This window comes from Orycteropus afer, unplaced genomic scaffold (assembly GCF_000298275.1).
Source record: "Orycteropus afer afer isolate SDZICR_OR568_19922 unplaced genomic scaffold, OryAfe1.0 scaffold00024, whole genome shotgun sequence".
Classification (NCBI taxonomy): domain Eukaryota; kingdom Metazoa; phylum Chordata; class Mammalia; order Tubulidentata; family Orycteropodidae; genus Orycteropus; species Orycteropus afer.
In genome coordinates this window covers 9303506-9320631 of record NW_006921611.1, presented here as the reverse complement: position 1 = coordinate 9320631, position 17126 = coordinate 9303506, and the positions used below count along the sequence as shown (strand labels likewise).

The window sequence follows — 17126 nt, the reverse complement described above, 5'->3', positions numbered from 1 at the left end:
ATTATTAATAAATTCAGGTTAGGGTGTAAATGGCGGATACCCCTGATCTCCCACAAGAAATTGTATATCAAAGCTGTCATTGTCAGCCTAGTAATTTATGTATATAATTGCTCGTTCTTTTATACATTCATTCAACAAATATTTGCTAAGTATCTGCGTAAAAGTATCATACATTTCAAGAACTGAGGATGCACAAATGTGGTAGAAGACACAGAAAGCCCCTGAGGTCATGAAGCTTACTATCTAATGGCAAAATGAACAAATAAACAGGTAATTATTCCAGAGGGAAAGTACGGGAGTCTATGAACAGGAAGCAGTGGAGTCTGAAGGGGCAATAGTGTGGACTAGTTCTCCTGTATAGAAGAATATTTAATTATAGTCACAAATAAAACAAGTTTTTAATTTTTTTTAATATTTATTGTGATTTTGGTGAAAGTTTATAGAGGAAATTCATTTCACATACAGCAGTTCATACACATTTTGTAAAATGAGTTTTACATATTCTATTATATCTTATATCAAGTTTAATTTATTGAGTTTCATCATTACATTGTAATGTGTGCATTATAATCATACTTCTAATGTTAGTATTTCTTAATCACTTTTGTCTAATTTTCTTTTGTTATTTTCAAACAAAGATAACAGTTTAATTTTAAATGTTTCATAATATTTGATTTCTAAATTATTGTATAATACTAACTTATGGATCTGGTATAATGAGCAGTGACAGAAATATACACCATGATCTTTGCCCAGCACAACACACCCTTGATTTGTTGTTGTTGTTGTTATGTGCCATCCAGTTGGACCCGACCCATAGCAACCCCCCCTTGGGTTTCTGAGGCAGTATCACTATGGAAGTAGATTGTCCAATACCCTTGATTAGGTTACTTTAACCTTCCTTCATAAGGTATTTCTCAGTTGTATTTCTTACAGTCTTTAGAAAAGTCATGACATTGGTGCCTCCTGTTCCTCTATTTTCTGCTTCTGATGGATCTTCAGACGTTTGGTTATCCTTGTTCTGCTGTCGTGCAGGAATTACAATATATTTAGTTACTACTTGCAAGTGATAGTTCCTCAGAGAGACCAGAGCTTTCACACATTCATCATAAACTGACTTCAGGCTGGTGTCACCATTTGAAAGGACAAATTCACGGACTGAGGGGCCTTTCTCCAGTGATTCAAGAAAGGCTTTGTGAGCTGGTGGCATATATGTCCTCATATCCTGGAGGAACTCAGCAGCATATTCTAAAGGAAAAAGTAAGGTGAGGTAGTAGATAGATCAAACCAAAAACCAAACCAAAACTGTTGTCATTGAGTAGATGCGTCTAATGGCAAGCCCTCGTGTTTCATATTAGAGCTGCTACATAGGTTTTTCATGGCTGAAATCCTTTGGAAGTGTATCACCTCTGGTTGGATTCAAACTGGGAACTGTTTTTTAGCAATACAGTGCTAAACCATTTGTGCCACCCAGGGGTACCATGGGAAGTTAAAGTAGTCCTCAATCCAGGATAAAAGGTAAGAAGGTGGTTAGAGTGGGTGGGGATCATAGACCAAACCACAGCAAGAGGCACTGAGGTCACAACCACTCTATACGAAGGCTTAACAATTATTAGTGTTGCTACTAGTTATGGTAAGTGTGAAATTTTTAATTCTGAAAACCATATTAGCTAAATTCATTCTTTCATAACAAAGGTTTTGTTTATTGCTTTCCCCTCTACTTTCTCAATATATTTGATTCTTAAAGAACCTGATGATACAGGCAGATTATATGTAATGTGCACTGGCAGATCATGACACCAATTCTAAGAGGCATAAAGGATCATTTTTAAATAAACTACTAAGGTAAGTCCAAAGCCTGCTTTATCCAGCCCAATGTTTTCTCCTTTGACTGTTAAATAGAAGTCTAGGAAATAGAGAATATAGAAATTCTTTGTACAGTGACTTCTCCCCTTTTAAAATCTCAAGGAAGAAGATAATGAATGTGGCCCATCTTCAAACTTGGGCAAAGGCATTGCCACTGGCCACTGGGGTGACAGGACAGCTAACACTGAACAATACCAATGCCTTGCCTTGTTACTGAGGTCTCTCCCTCTCCAATTTCAACACAGTTCTGCCTCATATGCAAATGGCTTTCTTTTTCTGAATCTGATCTTACATTTTCAGCACATGTGATCTTGTCTTCACCACAGTCAACTGTGCCTTAAACAATATGTTCAAAAAGATTGACTGTGATCAACTTGGGTTTGAGTATGGGCTCTGTCATTTCTTAGCTGGTTAGCAGAAAGCCTGACACTTATCCTGTTCAAATTTCTACTTCTTCATGTATGAAATGGAATATTGACCATACACCTTAAAAAAATCACATAAGTTTAGATGATATACTGATGGGAAGACACTTCTTAAATATTAAAATACTACCACATTTAATGTAAAAGGTAATCACTGTTCTTCATCATCCACTCACCTTCACCAGTACTCTGCTGGATGCCCAGCAAGACATCGAAGCACTGAAAGATGCTGCTTTGGGCTGCACTGCCCCCTGAAAACTGCCGAGGGGTATCCCAGACCCCTTCATACAGCAGGCCATCTTTCAGCAATGAGTTGCCTTTCCAACTAGGACAGGAAGGAAAAGTAATAGTTATTGGGATTAATTGGCAGTATTCAGACATAAAATTATTGCAACAGAATAATAGAAGGTTACATGGTATGGAAATTAAGGTTATGTGTCAACTTGGCTGAGCCTGGTTTTGAGTGGCTGGACAGCTGGATGTAGTTAATCTCCATGATGAGACTGGTAATAAACTCCATGGTGGAATCTACTGGAGCAGCTGAGTAGTTGCCTTAATGATGTGGCCTGCTTCCTGTATATAAGAAGGCAGCTTTGAGAAAAGTCTTAGAGTTTTTGGCATGCTTGATCCTGCATGTAGCTGAGAACTCATGCAAGCACCACACCATGTTTCCTGCAGATCTTGGGACTGTCTCTGGAATTGAACTAGTCACCTGCCATGTTGTTTGGTAATTTTTGGACTGTGCCATTTTATTTATCAACCTTGGGTTTGTCAGCCTTACCAGCCAGCAGCTGCCTGAGCTAAGGGATGCCTCCAACTTCAGTGGGCTGGAAGCAAGAAGCAGAGCTGAACACCACAGTTGAGGGGCTTTCATCTAGCCCCTAAAGCCACCCATTTGTGATATTTCTGTTAGAGTGACACTAGAGAGCCAAAACACATGGGTCAGATAGATTTCATCATTCTTCTTCCACACCCTTTTTTCCTGATTATTTTCATGAGTGAGTATAATTCATGAAAATAGGGCTAAACTAAAACAATTGCTGTCAAGTTGATTTGTCCATCTCATGGTAAACTCATGTGTTTCAGATTAGAGCTGCTTCATAGGTTTTTCATGGCTGTGGCTTTTAGGAAGCATATCACCTTTCTTTTGAGGAACCTCTTGGTAGGTTCAAACTGCCAACTTTTCATTTGTAGCCCAGGTACTAAATAATATAATTCTGAGCAAAGCAAGCATCAGCATTCTAAGAATGGAAACTTAACTGTGCATTGCTGCAAATGATTCCATTCTCTTTAATACCACTACCTTTCTCATCCTCCTCCAGTGCATTCTCCGACAAGTAGAAAGATTACTTTTTTTCTAATCTTGTGTTTTAAAATTAAATAAAAATTATTATCTAAATTTGATGATTATGGGGACCATCCTTCGGAATTTGATATGCTCTTTAATTGTTTTTTTTAAAAAAGAATATTAAAGAATATACCAAATTCCTAAAGGAATTCTGGTGGCATAGCATCTAAGACATTTGACTGCTAACTAGAAGGTTGGAGGTTCAAATCCAGCAGCCACTCTGTGGAAGGAAGACTGGGCAATCAACTTCCATAAAGATTTACTGCCTCAGAAACCTGAAGGGGGTTGCAATGAGTTGAAATCAATTTGATGGCAGCGAGGGTTTGTTTTTGTTTTTTTCAATTGTTTAAGAGAAAATAAATTCAAGCATAAGACTACATACCCAGACAAATATATGCGAAGAACACTGAAAAATAGATTTGGATCCACATGTTCTGTAAAAGGAAGGAGTATATTTAATTAAGCGGCATCAGAGATAATAGTGAGAAAACAAGATGCTATAAATAACTGATATTGGATATCTGCATAGGCAATATATATATATATATAGAGAGAGAGAGAGAGAGAGAGAGAGAGAGAGAGCGCCAATATAGCTATAGCTATTGGGTCAGTCTTTACAGAACAAAACCCCTGTGGACAAGCCCACAATCACCTAGCCCTTCCTAGGGGAGTCCTCCAACTCCTCTCATCACATGTCTCCACAGAACAAGGTTTAACTAGGGCTGGTCCCTAGACTGATGCCTAGGAGCCTGGGCTCACTCATCATCAGGAGACCAAACAGTTTAAACTGTCAGCATTTCTTTATCACTACTTTATGTGCTCACTGACATGAATGCTGAGCTGACTACATAGAGAGACAAAACACACAGAGAGCAATTCTATGGATGGCGTCACCAAGTCTTCCTATCCAAAGCTTGATTTGGAAACTCATTTTCTTGTCAAGGACTAATCAGCAACAACTGAAATCCCAGAAATAAACAGTCACATAGTAGTTAAGGCTTTCTAGTAGGAAAAAATTTTCTTTTGCAAATAACTGTTAATGTTTTGTTTTGGTATTGTTGTTTGGTTTTTTATTTGTTAATTTTGCAACTACTTTTGAGCTCAATGGCTTGTCTACATTGCTTCTTAGCTTGTGGAAAAGCAGAATTAACTGAGAACTCTTATCAAGCAGCATCTAAGTTTTCCAGAACTTAAAACAGCCAATTCATTTGACAAATTTCCCATTCAATACCTAGGTCCTTAGGTCATTTACTTATCCCCCTGAGTTTAGATTCTCTTATCTATAAAAATAATAAAATCTACTACATAGAAAGTGGACTAATTGAAATAAAATATGTAAAGTGGAAACATACTAAATAAATGTTTTCATTTCCTTTTTCTCCAGAATATAGTTTAGTCAAACATTTGACTGCCAGCTTAGAATTCTGTACTGCAGAGTACTTACTGTGAACTTGCTGAAACACTTCATGGGCTTTGTTCAGGCAAGAAGTTATCTCACCTAGTGCCTTTTTAAAAGTGACCTGGTCCTGATGTTGTATTGCATTAAATATAATGGGAATTTCCTTAAAAAAAAAATTGCCATAGAACATATGAATTCCAAGCCTTAATCCTGCAAATATAGAATTTTCCACTTTCTTCTGTATTGAATATCCTATCACCAACTGGCTAATGTCCTTATATTTATATAAGCTTGGATTTGTCCTTATTCAATTTGAATTTAAAGATAAGTTTTTACAGTTCTCTCTTGATTTTAAAAAAATATTTACATATTTATATTGCTTGTAGTCAAAGCCATTGGATTTATATCACTACATATTATAATTCCAATGACAAGTTGTGTGGAAAATATACTTTCTTACTGAAGTTTAAAATTTGATTCTCTCTACATATAATTTCATCTCTTAGGTGAAATACACAAATGAATAAAATAAGTATAACTATCAGAGATCACCTACCCCCAATTAAATTATCAAACGCTATATAAAGTCAAGATAAATATAATTCATGCTTAATATATTTCAATTACTAAAAGATCCTTTCACTATGTGAATCAAAATATAAATTTCCTTTGGGGATGGGCGTACTTTGATTGCAGAAGCTGCCGCCATTTCCACCAGCAATGACACCAGGAAGAATCCTTTGCTGCAATCCCCACCAGGAAGCGAGAACAGAATATCCATGTTCCTAAGAAAGTAGGTCAAAGAAGGCAGTAAATTTAACAAAAAAATATCCTGTATACGTAATTATAGAGTTTTTTGTACTTTTCAAGCATTTTTATTTATTCTATTTTGCTACCAAAATAATTTTGTGAGATAGATATGGCAAGTTTTACCATCTCCATTATGAAGTTGGGAATACAAAGACTCAGTTAGGTTAGGTAAGATGCCTAAGATCACATAATTAACAGTAAGTTAAGCTGGAACATGAAATTCCATTCTTATGACTTATTCCATTCTTACGACTCTAAAGACTAGTTGTGTCCCCATCATCCCCCATCTGGTTTTCACATGCACATATATGCACACTTGCCACATGAGTTATACTCAATTCTTAGAAAGATATCTGGGAGGTATTATTTCAAAAAGTAGTCTTTCTCCATAAGTAAATAAATATATTTATATTAATATTTTTATCTATGAACCTGTTTCAGTTTCTCCAGGATTCTAGATTCATCTGCTTTACAAAGAAATTGATTAGTAAATCCAAATAACTGATTAGATTGTACTTTTCTGTTCTACTGATGTTTGGGAGTTGGTGTAAACATGACTTCAGCATGTGTATGTCTATGAGTACAGTGATTATTAAATTCATAGTTTAGTCTAAAAGCTAGTTTAATTGGTGTGCAACTTTGGGCAAACTATTTTCAAGGTCTCTTCCTCAGTGTTCTCATGTGTAAAATGAAACTAACAATGTCATCTTCCAGGTTTAAATCTTTCCATATCTTCCTGCTTATTTTAAGTAACTATTTAAAACCCTCGGTGGAGACAACAAAGTCCCATGTAAGCTTTTTTGTAAACCTGTTTCTTTTCATCATTCATCATGTATCGGCTACACTAGCCCTCCTTCAGTTCTGATAATGGATCAAAGCTTTTGTCACTTCAAGATTTTTACATATTCTCTTCCCTCCATCAAGAATGCTCTACAACTTTTCCTTCATTTTGCTAATTCCTAAGGAGCCCTGGGAGCACAGCGGTTAAGTGCTTGGCTGCTAATCTAAAAGGTTCCGGTTCAAACCCATCCAACCACTCCATGGGAGAAAGACCTGGTGACCTGCTTCTGTGAAGATTATAGGCAAGAAAACCATATGGGGAAGTTGTACTCTGGCACATGGGGTCACTCTGAGTCGGAATTGACTTGATGACACCTAATAGCAACAACAGTTAATTCCTACTCACTCTCTTAGCTCAGATTAAATAACTTGCTTAAGGGATTCCTCCCTCTACTCTTTTTTATTTGATTAGAGCCCCAGTACTTTATCTTCTTATTCTGTCTCTTTATCACAGCAATTATATAATTTTTATATACTACTTTTCCTTTCACTAGTCTAACTTCATGAGGGCAGTCTTTTCCAGTTACAGTCAAGTTGATTCTGACTCCGATAATCTGGTGTGTCAGAATAGAACTGTGCTCCACAGGGTTTTCACTGGCTGGTTTTTCCATAAGCAGACCTCCAGGTCTTTCTTCCAAGACCTGTGAAATAGTTTGCTCAAAGTTGCACAAATAAACTGGCTCCAAAGACCATGAATTTAACAACCAAAGTACTCATAGAACCTCCATTCTTTCAGTTAGCATCCAAATGTGTTAATGTTTTACACCACCCAGGGACTCCAAGGGCAGGCTTAAACCTATGATGATGACCCTTGTTTCTCTAGTTCTTACTTCTACTTAGTACATAGGTAAAAACTGAAGTAAAGATTGGGTCAAAGAGAATAGGTTTGTGTATGGTAATTTATTGATACTGACAACTAATTCTGGCCACAGGGGTCAATAAGTCAAAGAAACACAAATTTGTTTGTATTTTGTATTTATACATGTTGATTACATGTGTACCCATGCCTGTAGGGTTTATGTATATATCAGTAGTTATAACATCACATAGATAGAGTCATATTATTGTCATAGAGATAGTCCAGGACTAATATTATTTGCTCTTTTAACAATTACTTGAATTACTTTTTGACTGAATTTAATTGATCATTTGAAGAATCCATTTGGGGGCTACTGATAAACGTACATTCACTTTGAATATGAAATAATTTCAAGAGTAAAATTAAAAGCAAATACTTACTCATAAATCATAGGCCTATGAAAGCAGCCGGCAAACAATGGATCATTTGGAAGAAAAAGAGAAAGAAACTTACAAATCAAATAGTTTTGAGTTATTGTTATAAGACTTAATATTACCAAGATAGCAAAAGTAAGATATAGTCAGGCAAAAATATTTTTTAAAATGTGATTTTTATATTTCTCAAGTAGGAATTGCAACACTTAGGACTTTATAAGTGAAAAAAAAAAAACAACTAAATATGCAAGGAAGATACATGGATAGTCGAAACTGTCTATTACAAATACAAATAATTTCTAAAAAAGCCCTTTCTATTGTGGTACCTGCATGTACAGGATCCTCCTCTGCAGATGGATCTTTAGAGCTTTGGGACACTATAATTCACTTGTCTTTTTATGTAGAACAATCCATGACTAAATAATTCAGAGGGGCCTAGATTCTGAGCAGCCCAGAAATTGCAACCTCTATTGCTGAAAGGTGATTTTTTTTTTTTTTTTTAAACTCAACAATCTACTTCCATAGTGATACCGCCTCAGAAACCCAAAGAGAGGTCAATGGCAGTCAGGTTTTTTTGAACTACTTAAACTTTTAAAATTAAAATTTTTTTTATATTAAAAAATAAAAAAAAAAAAAAAAAAAAAAAAAAAAAAAAAAAAAAAAAAAAAAAAAAAAAAAAAAAAAAAAAGCTAACAAATTTTTGGTGAAACAAATCAGAATTTGTTTGTCTGGGCCAGAGAGTTGACAGGAATTAACCAGAAAAGTTCACAAAGGAATTATCTGAGGTGATATAAATATTCTATATCTTGGTTATCTTGCTTATCTTGCAAAACTCATCATATTGAAATACCAAGATTTGTGCATTTCACTGTATGTCAAGTTTACACCTCTCTCACATCTGTACAATACCTTGGTAGTTAAAGATACAGTGGTCAAAGAAACCATCCTCAACAATGGAGCTGTGCTGCTAAAAATTAAAGCAGTGATTAAGGTCCTGTTGATTTAAATAGAATGTATACCCTGGAATCCTATTATAATCCTAATTTACATACCCATTGGGATCCTTTTTCTTCCAGTTTGCCAAGACACAGTCAGCATAAACCAGAATAGGAGGTAGCCCCAGCTTCTCAGAGAGTTTGCAATAAGGAACTGCAATATTGCTTGGCAGAACCTAAATAAAACACAGTATTTAGTGTCAACTTTTGAAAGTTCTTATTTTTTCCTCTGTTTCTTGGGTACCAAACACTACCTATTCTATATGATGGCACTTTGAAACCAAACAAATATTAATTTTTCCTTCCTCATTTCAGAATGCAATCTTGGTAATTATTAAAAGTTCATGTTTGGAACTTGTGTTAATGTGGATAAACTTGACCACAGAGAAAAAAAGGAGTGGAGGGCAATGGAACAAGCTAAGCTGAACCCTTGATTTTGTAATTGCCTCTTGACTTGGTTTGCACTCATTCATTCATCTATTACATGTTTATTAAGTATATCTTCTACACAAGCCACAACATTACCAACTGACGTAAAGAAGATATGGTTTATACAAAGATAAAATTGTCTCAAAGAAGTTCAGTCATTTGTAATTAAGACTTTTGAAGATGAGACATAATAAAACTATGAATAGATTGCTGCTCTTGGACCACAGTGTGGAAAGAAATTCTCTTGCCTGGATATTTTATACAACAACGCTGGCATTCAGCCTTGAAGACTCAATGTAGTAGAAGGAGGAATCTCCTTTATTCTTGCTGTATATTTCCATGTAGAAATATATCAAACAGGGTGACACCTCTAGCTTAGGTCAGATCTTTCATTTGCTTTTCTTCAGAGGTGGTGTAGCGCTTGAGAGTGAAAACTGAGAACATGGTTCAGCTTTTTATTTTTCCTTTATTTTTTTACTTTTTTCATCTTGTTCCTTCCTTCCTTCTTTTATTTTCATTTCCTGAACCTGCTACTCATAGTATTCTGCTCTGTGTTAAGCTGTGTAGTAAAAGGCTCCTGTCCCCACAGGGTAGTCCTACAGTTACCGAGCACTGCCTTTAATTGAGGTAGGCAAGTCAATCTAATTCACTTTTAAGAGGGCCTGTTTTCCTCACATACTCTACTGGTCATAAAGCTCATATTTTATTCTTCATCTGCCTAATTTCTTCATCTATCAATTGTAGGGTAATCTTTGTTGTTGACAGCCAATGGCAGAAATATGTGTATCTAATCAGAGATAGGGCAGGGAGTTGTCAAGTCTGTGTAATGTGTTGTGCAACTCCAGGGGTACAACTGGAGTGACCATATGAGCTATTTTACAAAATTGTGAGTTATAATACAAGTGGCTTCAGCCTAGTTTAATATGCCCAGTAATGATGGTTTAACCCAAAGAACAAGATGTTAGAACAGTATCGTTGACAATCAAAGTCACACTTGGATGAGCACTTTTTACTACAGAACTTGTATCTCTGGGAACTGAAACTATCTGGTAGGCAAATTATTTATGGATGTTTCAAAAGCAAGGAAATTTTATCCCTCTTTGATCTAGAGAAAGGATTTAAAAAATAAATAAGAATGGAAAAAATTTAATAGTTACCTTGATATGATTTTGGAGAAAGAAAGGAAATGTTCAAATACATCTTTATCATAGACATTCATACAATGGCTAAGAAACTAAAGTTCTAATTTCTTATCCATTCTCAAGAAAAAGTGCCATATATTGACTTATTTTTTGTTCATTTATTTTCTTTTTCCTATACTTTTCGCACTTACAGATTTTTATCTTGTATTTTTTCCATTGCCAGTTCCTCAGATCCTTTTCAGAATTATGAATAAATAAAAATAAATAAGCAAATAAATTGAATAAATTAAAAACATTTTCATAATTCTGATCTCAGGTCTGTTAAATGTGTTGCTTTCCAATGATTCTATGTAATTTCTTGACACTTTTTTTTTTGGCTTATGAGTTCCCATTTCGTTTCTGCTCCTTTTATATAAATTCTACCAATCTTTCAAGAAATAATTCAAGTCCCTCTTCTTTAAAGCAATTCATGATCATATTAACTACTATTTCTCTCCTTTGGATTCACTCTTGTTCTTCTGTACCTAGCATATGCTGCCTTTCATTATTAATTCTCTTTTCCTATATAATTCCTATACACTTAGCTAGATTCTTAAATTTAGTGTCACTGTGTGCTTAACTATATTTTAAGTTAGGTCATAAGACTGGAACTACTCTTAAACTTTTTAGTTTAGTGTAATTCCAGAAAACTAGGTGTGGGAGATGTTCAATAAAGTATGACGAATACAAAGAAGTATAAAGTGTTCTCCTAATTATGCAGCCCAACTTTCCCTTCTTTTCGTTCTGGAAAATGACTCTTTGCATAGGTGAACTGTAAGTGCTTATCTATCTTTAAACAGGGTGTGGAAAGAAAAATAATAAAATGCCAGTTACTTTATTAAAAGAGAAGAAACTGCCACTAAATGATAGAAGGTGTTTCTAGAATCTATTTAATTCCTTTCTTTAGTTAAAGGTTAGGCATTGCAGTCTGTCTTGCTTTCACGGGATTGCCAGATAAAAATACAGGATGCCCAGGTGAATTTACATTATTCAAGGGGAATACATAAACTTTAAAAAAAAAAAAATCACTGTTTATTTAAAAGTCAAATTTAACTGGACTTCCTGTGTTTTTACTTGCTAAATGGCAATCGTCCCTGGAATGAGAAGACTGGGCCTTTGTTGCACTACTGGGTAAAGAATGAACAGAGGTAGTTTGCAAACAATATTTGACCTCCTCTATTTATTTGCCCTTTGGAAGGAAGATGGGGCGATCTACTTCCGTAGTGATACTGCCTCGGAAGCCCAAGGAGGGGTCGCTATGAGTCGGATCCAACTGAACAACAGTGAGTTAAGATTCATTTGCCCTACACCATTCCCTAAGAATAGGTTGCGCTTAGAGTGAAATTGTGATCAAGGATTAACTTATAATGGTTGTATTCATAATGACTGTTTTTGCATAAAAATAAGACTATGACTAAACATCCAATTATATATTAAGATGACATCATTTTAAATCTGAGGTTATCTAATGTTGGTGAGTGTAGAGTAAAACCTATATATTTTTCTGTATTGACAGATGTAAGATGATATACCATTAACTAAGAAGAGTCATAAAGTGTTTATATCTCACAAAAGTCATAAATAGAGAAGCTGTGCCATATTCTAAGATTTTTAATGTAATCTTATTTATAACTGCAAAATGTCACAACTAGTAAAGTAGGCATCAATTAAGGATTAAGTAAGTAAACTAAAGTTCATAAACTCAATGAAAAATTAGAGTCATATCAAAAGAGGATGATTATGTAGCAACTAAAAAATGCTTACATTATAATTTAAGTGATAGAAGCAAGATAAATACATATACACAAAGGGTAAAGTCTTCTTTAGTAGACACATTAAGTAAATTATTTTTCCCATTTTTTTTTCTGCCATCCAAATTTTGCAAAATGGAATTATGTTGTTTTTAGAATTCTTATATTAAGTTTAGGAGTTCTGGTGGGTAGTGCCCAAGACATTTGACTGCTAACCAGAAGGCTGGCAGTCAAACCAACAGGCACTCCTGGGAAGGAAGACTGAGCAATCTACTTCTGTAGAGATACCCCCTGGGAAAACCAAGGAGTGGTCACTCTGAGTTGGATACCACTCCAAGGCAGTGAGCTTTTTATATAAAGTTTATATTGGAACATCCGTCATATAGTACAGAAGATATTAGGAAAGCTCCAAACCTTACTGACGTCTTCTTTACCTCGATACCACACATATGCCATGGTGATGTACCCCAAGACCAGATGTGCAAGGCGTTGCAACTTGTGCCCCTGGAGGTCATCAATGCTGAGTTGTGGCAACTGAGAATACATGGAGGAATTGACTCAAATCAATATAAATGATGTTTTTTTTTTTTTTTGCCTTCAAAACCAAGTTAAAAATGTTAAGAAGCTATTAAAGGAGAAGACAAATATTCAATCCAAACCTTTTCAACTTGTGCACGTAATGTGCCATTCTCAATCAGGTCAGGCAGAATTTTAGCAATGGAAATCCAGTCAGCGTACTTATCAGGTAGATCCTCCTGCCAAAGAGAAATAGGACTTTTATTTAGCAATGGAAGTTATGGCAAAATAGAATTGGCTTCCCACTAACAGTCTGCTTTGGCCCTAAACCCACTCTGTGCAAAGCTGCCCCAACACACACCTTTGTGTCTAGTAATGGAAGTCCATGCATTGCCACCTGTACACACAGGGCATAAGAACTTTGTACTCCTACTCTCCCTCTCTGTTCAAACACCTTCATCTACCTATATTTCTAAGTTCACCTCCCAAATTCCACTAAAATCTTCCTGACTACATCTTTAGACACTTTTCTCCCTTATTATAAATCCTACCTTTTCACATTGTTGAGTAATTTGCTGTTACCTTACATTTTTAATTCTCAAGTAGATTTTAATTCTTTGAATAGATATTTGAATGAGATTTATTAAATGTTAATCATGGATTAGGCAATTTGATCCATAATTTTGTATATATTTCTCATTTAATTCTAGTAGCAACCCAAAATGTGGAGTTTATATCCATGTCATAAGAAAGGTTCAGTGTATTGAATTTGTTTTATTTAGATACCAAAAAAAAAAAAAAAAACCTCTCTGCCGTGGAGCCTATTCGACTCATAGCGACTCCTCCTTGGGTTTCCAAGATGGTATCTCTAGGGAAGTAGATTGCCCAATCTTCCTTCTGTGGAGTGGCTGATGGGTTGGAACTGTCAGCCTTCTGGTTAGCGGTCAAATGCCTTAGGCACTATTATATAGTTTATTAGAATTCAAATATGAGTGTTTCCAACTTTCAAAACCTACGCTCTTTTTACATTTCACTATCTGATAGCAAGGATTATATTGTGCACTTAATATCATATTTCTTTTAGGATCTTACACTGTTGTTATGTGCCGTGGAGTCAGACCCGACTCATAGCGACCCCTCCTTGGGTTTCCGAGGCAGTATCACTACGGAACTAGATTGCCCAATCTTCCTTCCCAGGAGTGGATGGTAGGTTTGAACCACCAGCCTTCTGGTTAGCAGTCAAGTACCTTACCCACTATGCTACCAGAGCTCCTAGGATCTTACACAGTACTGGGCATACAGGGAATGCTGTATATATGCATGTTGATTGCCTACTTTGGTTTCACCGCAGGCTTATTTTTGCCCAATAAATGCAAATGAAAGCAAATAAAAGTGGCTCCCTAGTGCCTACAGATTCATGATCTCATCTCAAGAAGAAATATACAAAGGACCCAGGAAACTTTCCAAAATGATATGCCAATCCCTCCCCATACACCCAATCCTATGCTTCCTTCACAAGCAGCTTTGAGGTAAACCCTGGGGGGGGCGGTCATCAACATTGAACTTTGGGGCCTGAATGCAAATAGAGAAATGAGCTCAAAGAGATGCAAGTGAAGTTTAAGCCTCCAAACTTACAAGTAAGGTATAAAACAAGATGTTTTATATAACAGGTATTTCAAATACTTTCCTTATCTGCTTGAAATTGGCCAGTGTTTAGTTGAGGCAGATTTTTAGCAGGGAACATCTAAGCAGTAATCCACTAGAAGCTCACCTTTCTTGCTTGCCCTGAATTTTCTCTTTGACCAAGTACTCAAACCAAAACCAAACTCACTGCAGTGAACTCAGATCCCATAGCAACCCCTCTTGGATTTCCGAAGCAGCGTCAATACAGAAGCAGATTGCCCAATCTTTCTTCCGAGGAGTGGCTGGTGGGTATGCTCTAGCATTTTTAGGAATAAATGTCTTTTTTTTTTTCTTTGTTTCACTGTGTAGTGCACACAATTTTTTGATTGTTGTATTTCCCCAAATAACAGAAGTACATACTTCTTTTCCTTATGTATCAAGATCAGTATCTTATTTCACAACACTTTGAACAAATGCCACATTTAATCATTAATATACTTCTGGTTCAGAGATTTCCTTAAATGTATAATTAATATAAATAAATTAGGAATAAATCAGAGACTCATTAAACTTGTGCTAGATGAATGTATTTCGTATCTCTGGGATCTGCTTTAACCCTTGGGGTATGTCCTAGAGGTCTCCACAATTATGGTGGTTATTTCATTTTTTAAAAGAACAAACTCTTTAAAATTTTTTTGATATGAGGTTTTAGTTATTTCTTTTAAGATAGTTTTTATTGTATCATTGATATTTATTTCCTTGAAATCACCCAATTCTCTGTGTGTGTGTGTATTTGCACATATAAAGCAAGCTGGTACTTTCTCATAGAGACCCCTCCTTGGATTTCCAAAGCAGTGTCTTTACAGAAGTAGATTGCCCAGTCTGCCTTCCGAGGAGTGGCTGGTGGGTTTGAACTACAGCCTTCTGAGTAGCAGTCAAATACCTTAGGCACTATGCCATCAGAGCTCTCAGGTACTTTCAGTAATGAAATTTAAACATACATGTAATTTTCTTAAAGTAACTTAATAATTTAAAGAGGAAAATTAGATTGGGAGGAAGGGGTTGCTTTCCATTTGTCTATATTATGCAAGCTATTATAGGATTTTCTTTCTAAGTACAGTTAGGTTAGTTGAGGTCTTTAACTTAGACTGTATTTTCTGCATGCAAAGGTGTTCTCCAGCATGTAGACTTTAAAGACATGAGCTAAAAATAAGGATATGGTGGTATAAAATTTTCACAATTGTCACAATATATAAATAACTGTAAGAAACTCAAAATCATCCCCTAAAATTTCATGTAAGATGTTAAACCCAAGAGTGAATAATAATAATAATAATAGCACAATGTTCTTTCATCTCTTCTCTTAATAGAGTCAGCAGAGCAGAATGGTTAAGGTCATGGACTTTGGATCCAGACAGTTAAGGACCAAATCTTAACTGTGGTACTATTAGCTGTGTGAGCTTGGACAATTAATTATATTCTGCATGTCTTTATATATCTCATCACAGAAATAAAGTTAATAACAATAATTTTTAGGATGGTTATGAGGATGAAATTGGTTAGTATTTGTAAATTGCTTAGAAAAATTCTATACAAGTATTTGATCAAAATACTGATGGAAAATTTGGTTTACATGTTATTATTTCAAAGACAAATTAGGTCTTGTGGCAAATATATTTACTCATACGGCTCATACTCCTTCACAGGTAGAATTGGCAACAAAAACAACAAAAAGTAGTTTAGACTCTCACTCCAATCTTGTACTTCTTGAACAATAACCTATAATAATGCAACTCAAAATTTGCTTAATGTGTCATCTCAGAAACCTAATCAAATTAGGAGCCCATGGTTTGTAAAATATAGTGTACCACCTGATAGAGGTGTTTCCCTTTGATTCATAGACCATTTATAACTGTGGCTTTTTCATAATGCCTCTGAAAATGTATTTGGATTAAATCAACTTCTGATTTCTATAGTATAATTCTTTTTAAAAGTTAAAAATACTATCTATAATTTCTGTATTTTATCTCCCTACAGTTGATGTAAAGTAACTAAGGAGAGCATCTATGACTAAATTTCTAGGAAGAAAATTTTAAGAAAAGGTAAGTGAAATGCAGGTTATCCAAACTCTGCCTCCAAAGTTGGCAGTCCTTTATCCATTTGTTCAGTAGAAATTACTGAACCATATCTGCCAAGGTAAGTAATGAGAAAAAAATACATTTGCCCATATTTCAGTATTTCAGTACCCTTTCTTACCAGTGGATTTGGCAGAATGAAGCCCATATCTTCATCTATATGGAACTCTTTATCAATTTTCCAAGAGCCTTCCATAGGAGATACCTTATCTTGTGCCATTCTTGCAGTGCACTCCTGTGGCTCTCCTTAGTCTCTGAAAAGTTTCAGAGCATCTATTTATTTGAGTGCTTGTTAAGCCAATGACCACAACATGTCTCATGTGGGCAGTGAGAAATGACTTCCACTTTCAGAATAGTTTCATTTTCTAGTTTCTTTATTTGTCATCCAAGAAACATAGAACCACAAAATCATCTTTATTAATCATATGAAGAAACTGAAAGTTTATATTCCACATCAAATTGTTATCATAATGAAGATAACTTGCTCATTGCCACCTGCAACAACAGAAAAAATTTCTGATAGAAATAACCCAAACCTTGAAAACATATGACCAAAAGAAGATTGCTTTGTAGAA

At 35.3% G+C, this 17126-nt stretch overlaps 1 protein-coding gene across 1 annotated transcript; it reads right to left on the bottom strand.

The window, feature by feature from the left end:
• Window positions 1-892: 892 nt before the first annotated feature.
• Window positions 893-16771, bottom strand: IDO1 (indoleamine 2,3-dioxygenase 1). Its single transcript, XM_042783662.1, has 10 exons — window positions 16673-16771; window positions 12937-13032; window positions 12692-12811; window positions 8974-9092; window positions 7928-7942; window positions 5724-5823; window positions 5084-5201; window positions 4022-4073; window positions 2468-2616; window positions 893-1248 (listed from the first exon to the last, which is right to left on the bottom strand). The coding sequence occupies exons 1-10, from the start codon at window positions 16769-16771 to the stop codon at window positions 893-895; spliced, it is 1224 nt and encodes a 407-aa protein (XP_042639596.1).
• Window positions 16772-17126: the final 355 nt, after the last annotated feature.

What these genes read in the sequence shown, in the direction of transcription:
- IDO1 (XM_042783662.1), bottom strand. Translation starts at nt 16,771, where the DNA reads ATGGCACAAGATAAGGTATCTCCTATGGAAGGCTCTTGGAAAATTGAT. An exon ending in TACGTGCACAAGTTGAAAAG is followed by an intron (nt 12,812 to 12,936) that starts GTTTGGATTGAA and finishes ATGTATTCTCAG; the next exon opens with TTGCCACAACTCAGCATTGA. An exon ending in AGTGTTTCAGCAAGTTCACA is followed by an intron (nt 4,074 to 5,083) that starts GTAAGTACTCTG and finishes TTCCTTTTACAG; the next exon opens with AACATGTGGATCCAAATCTA.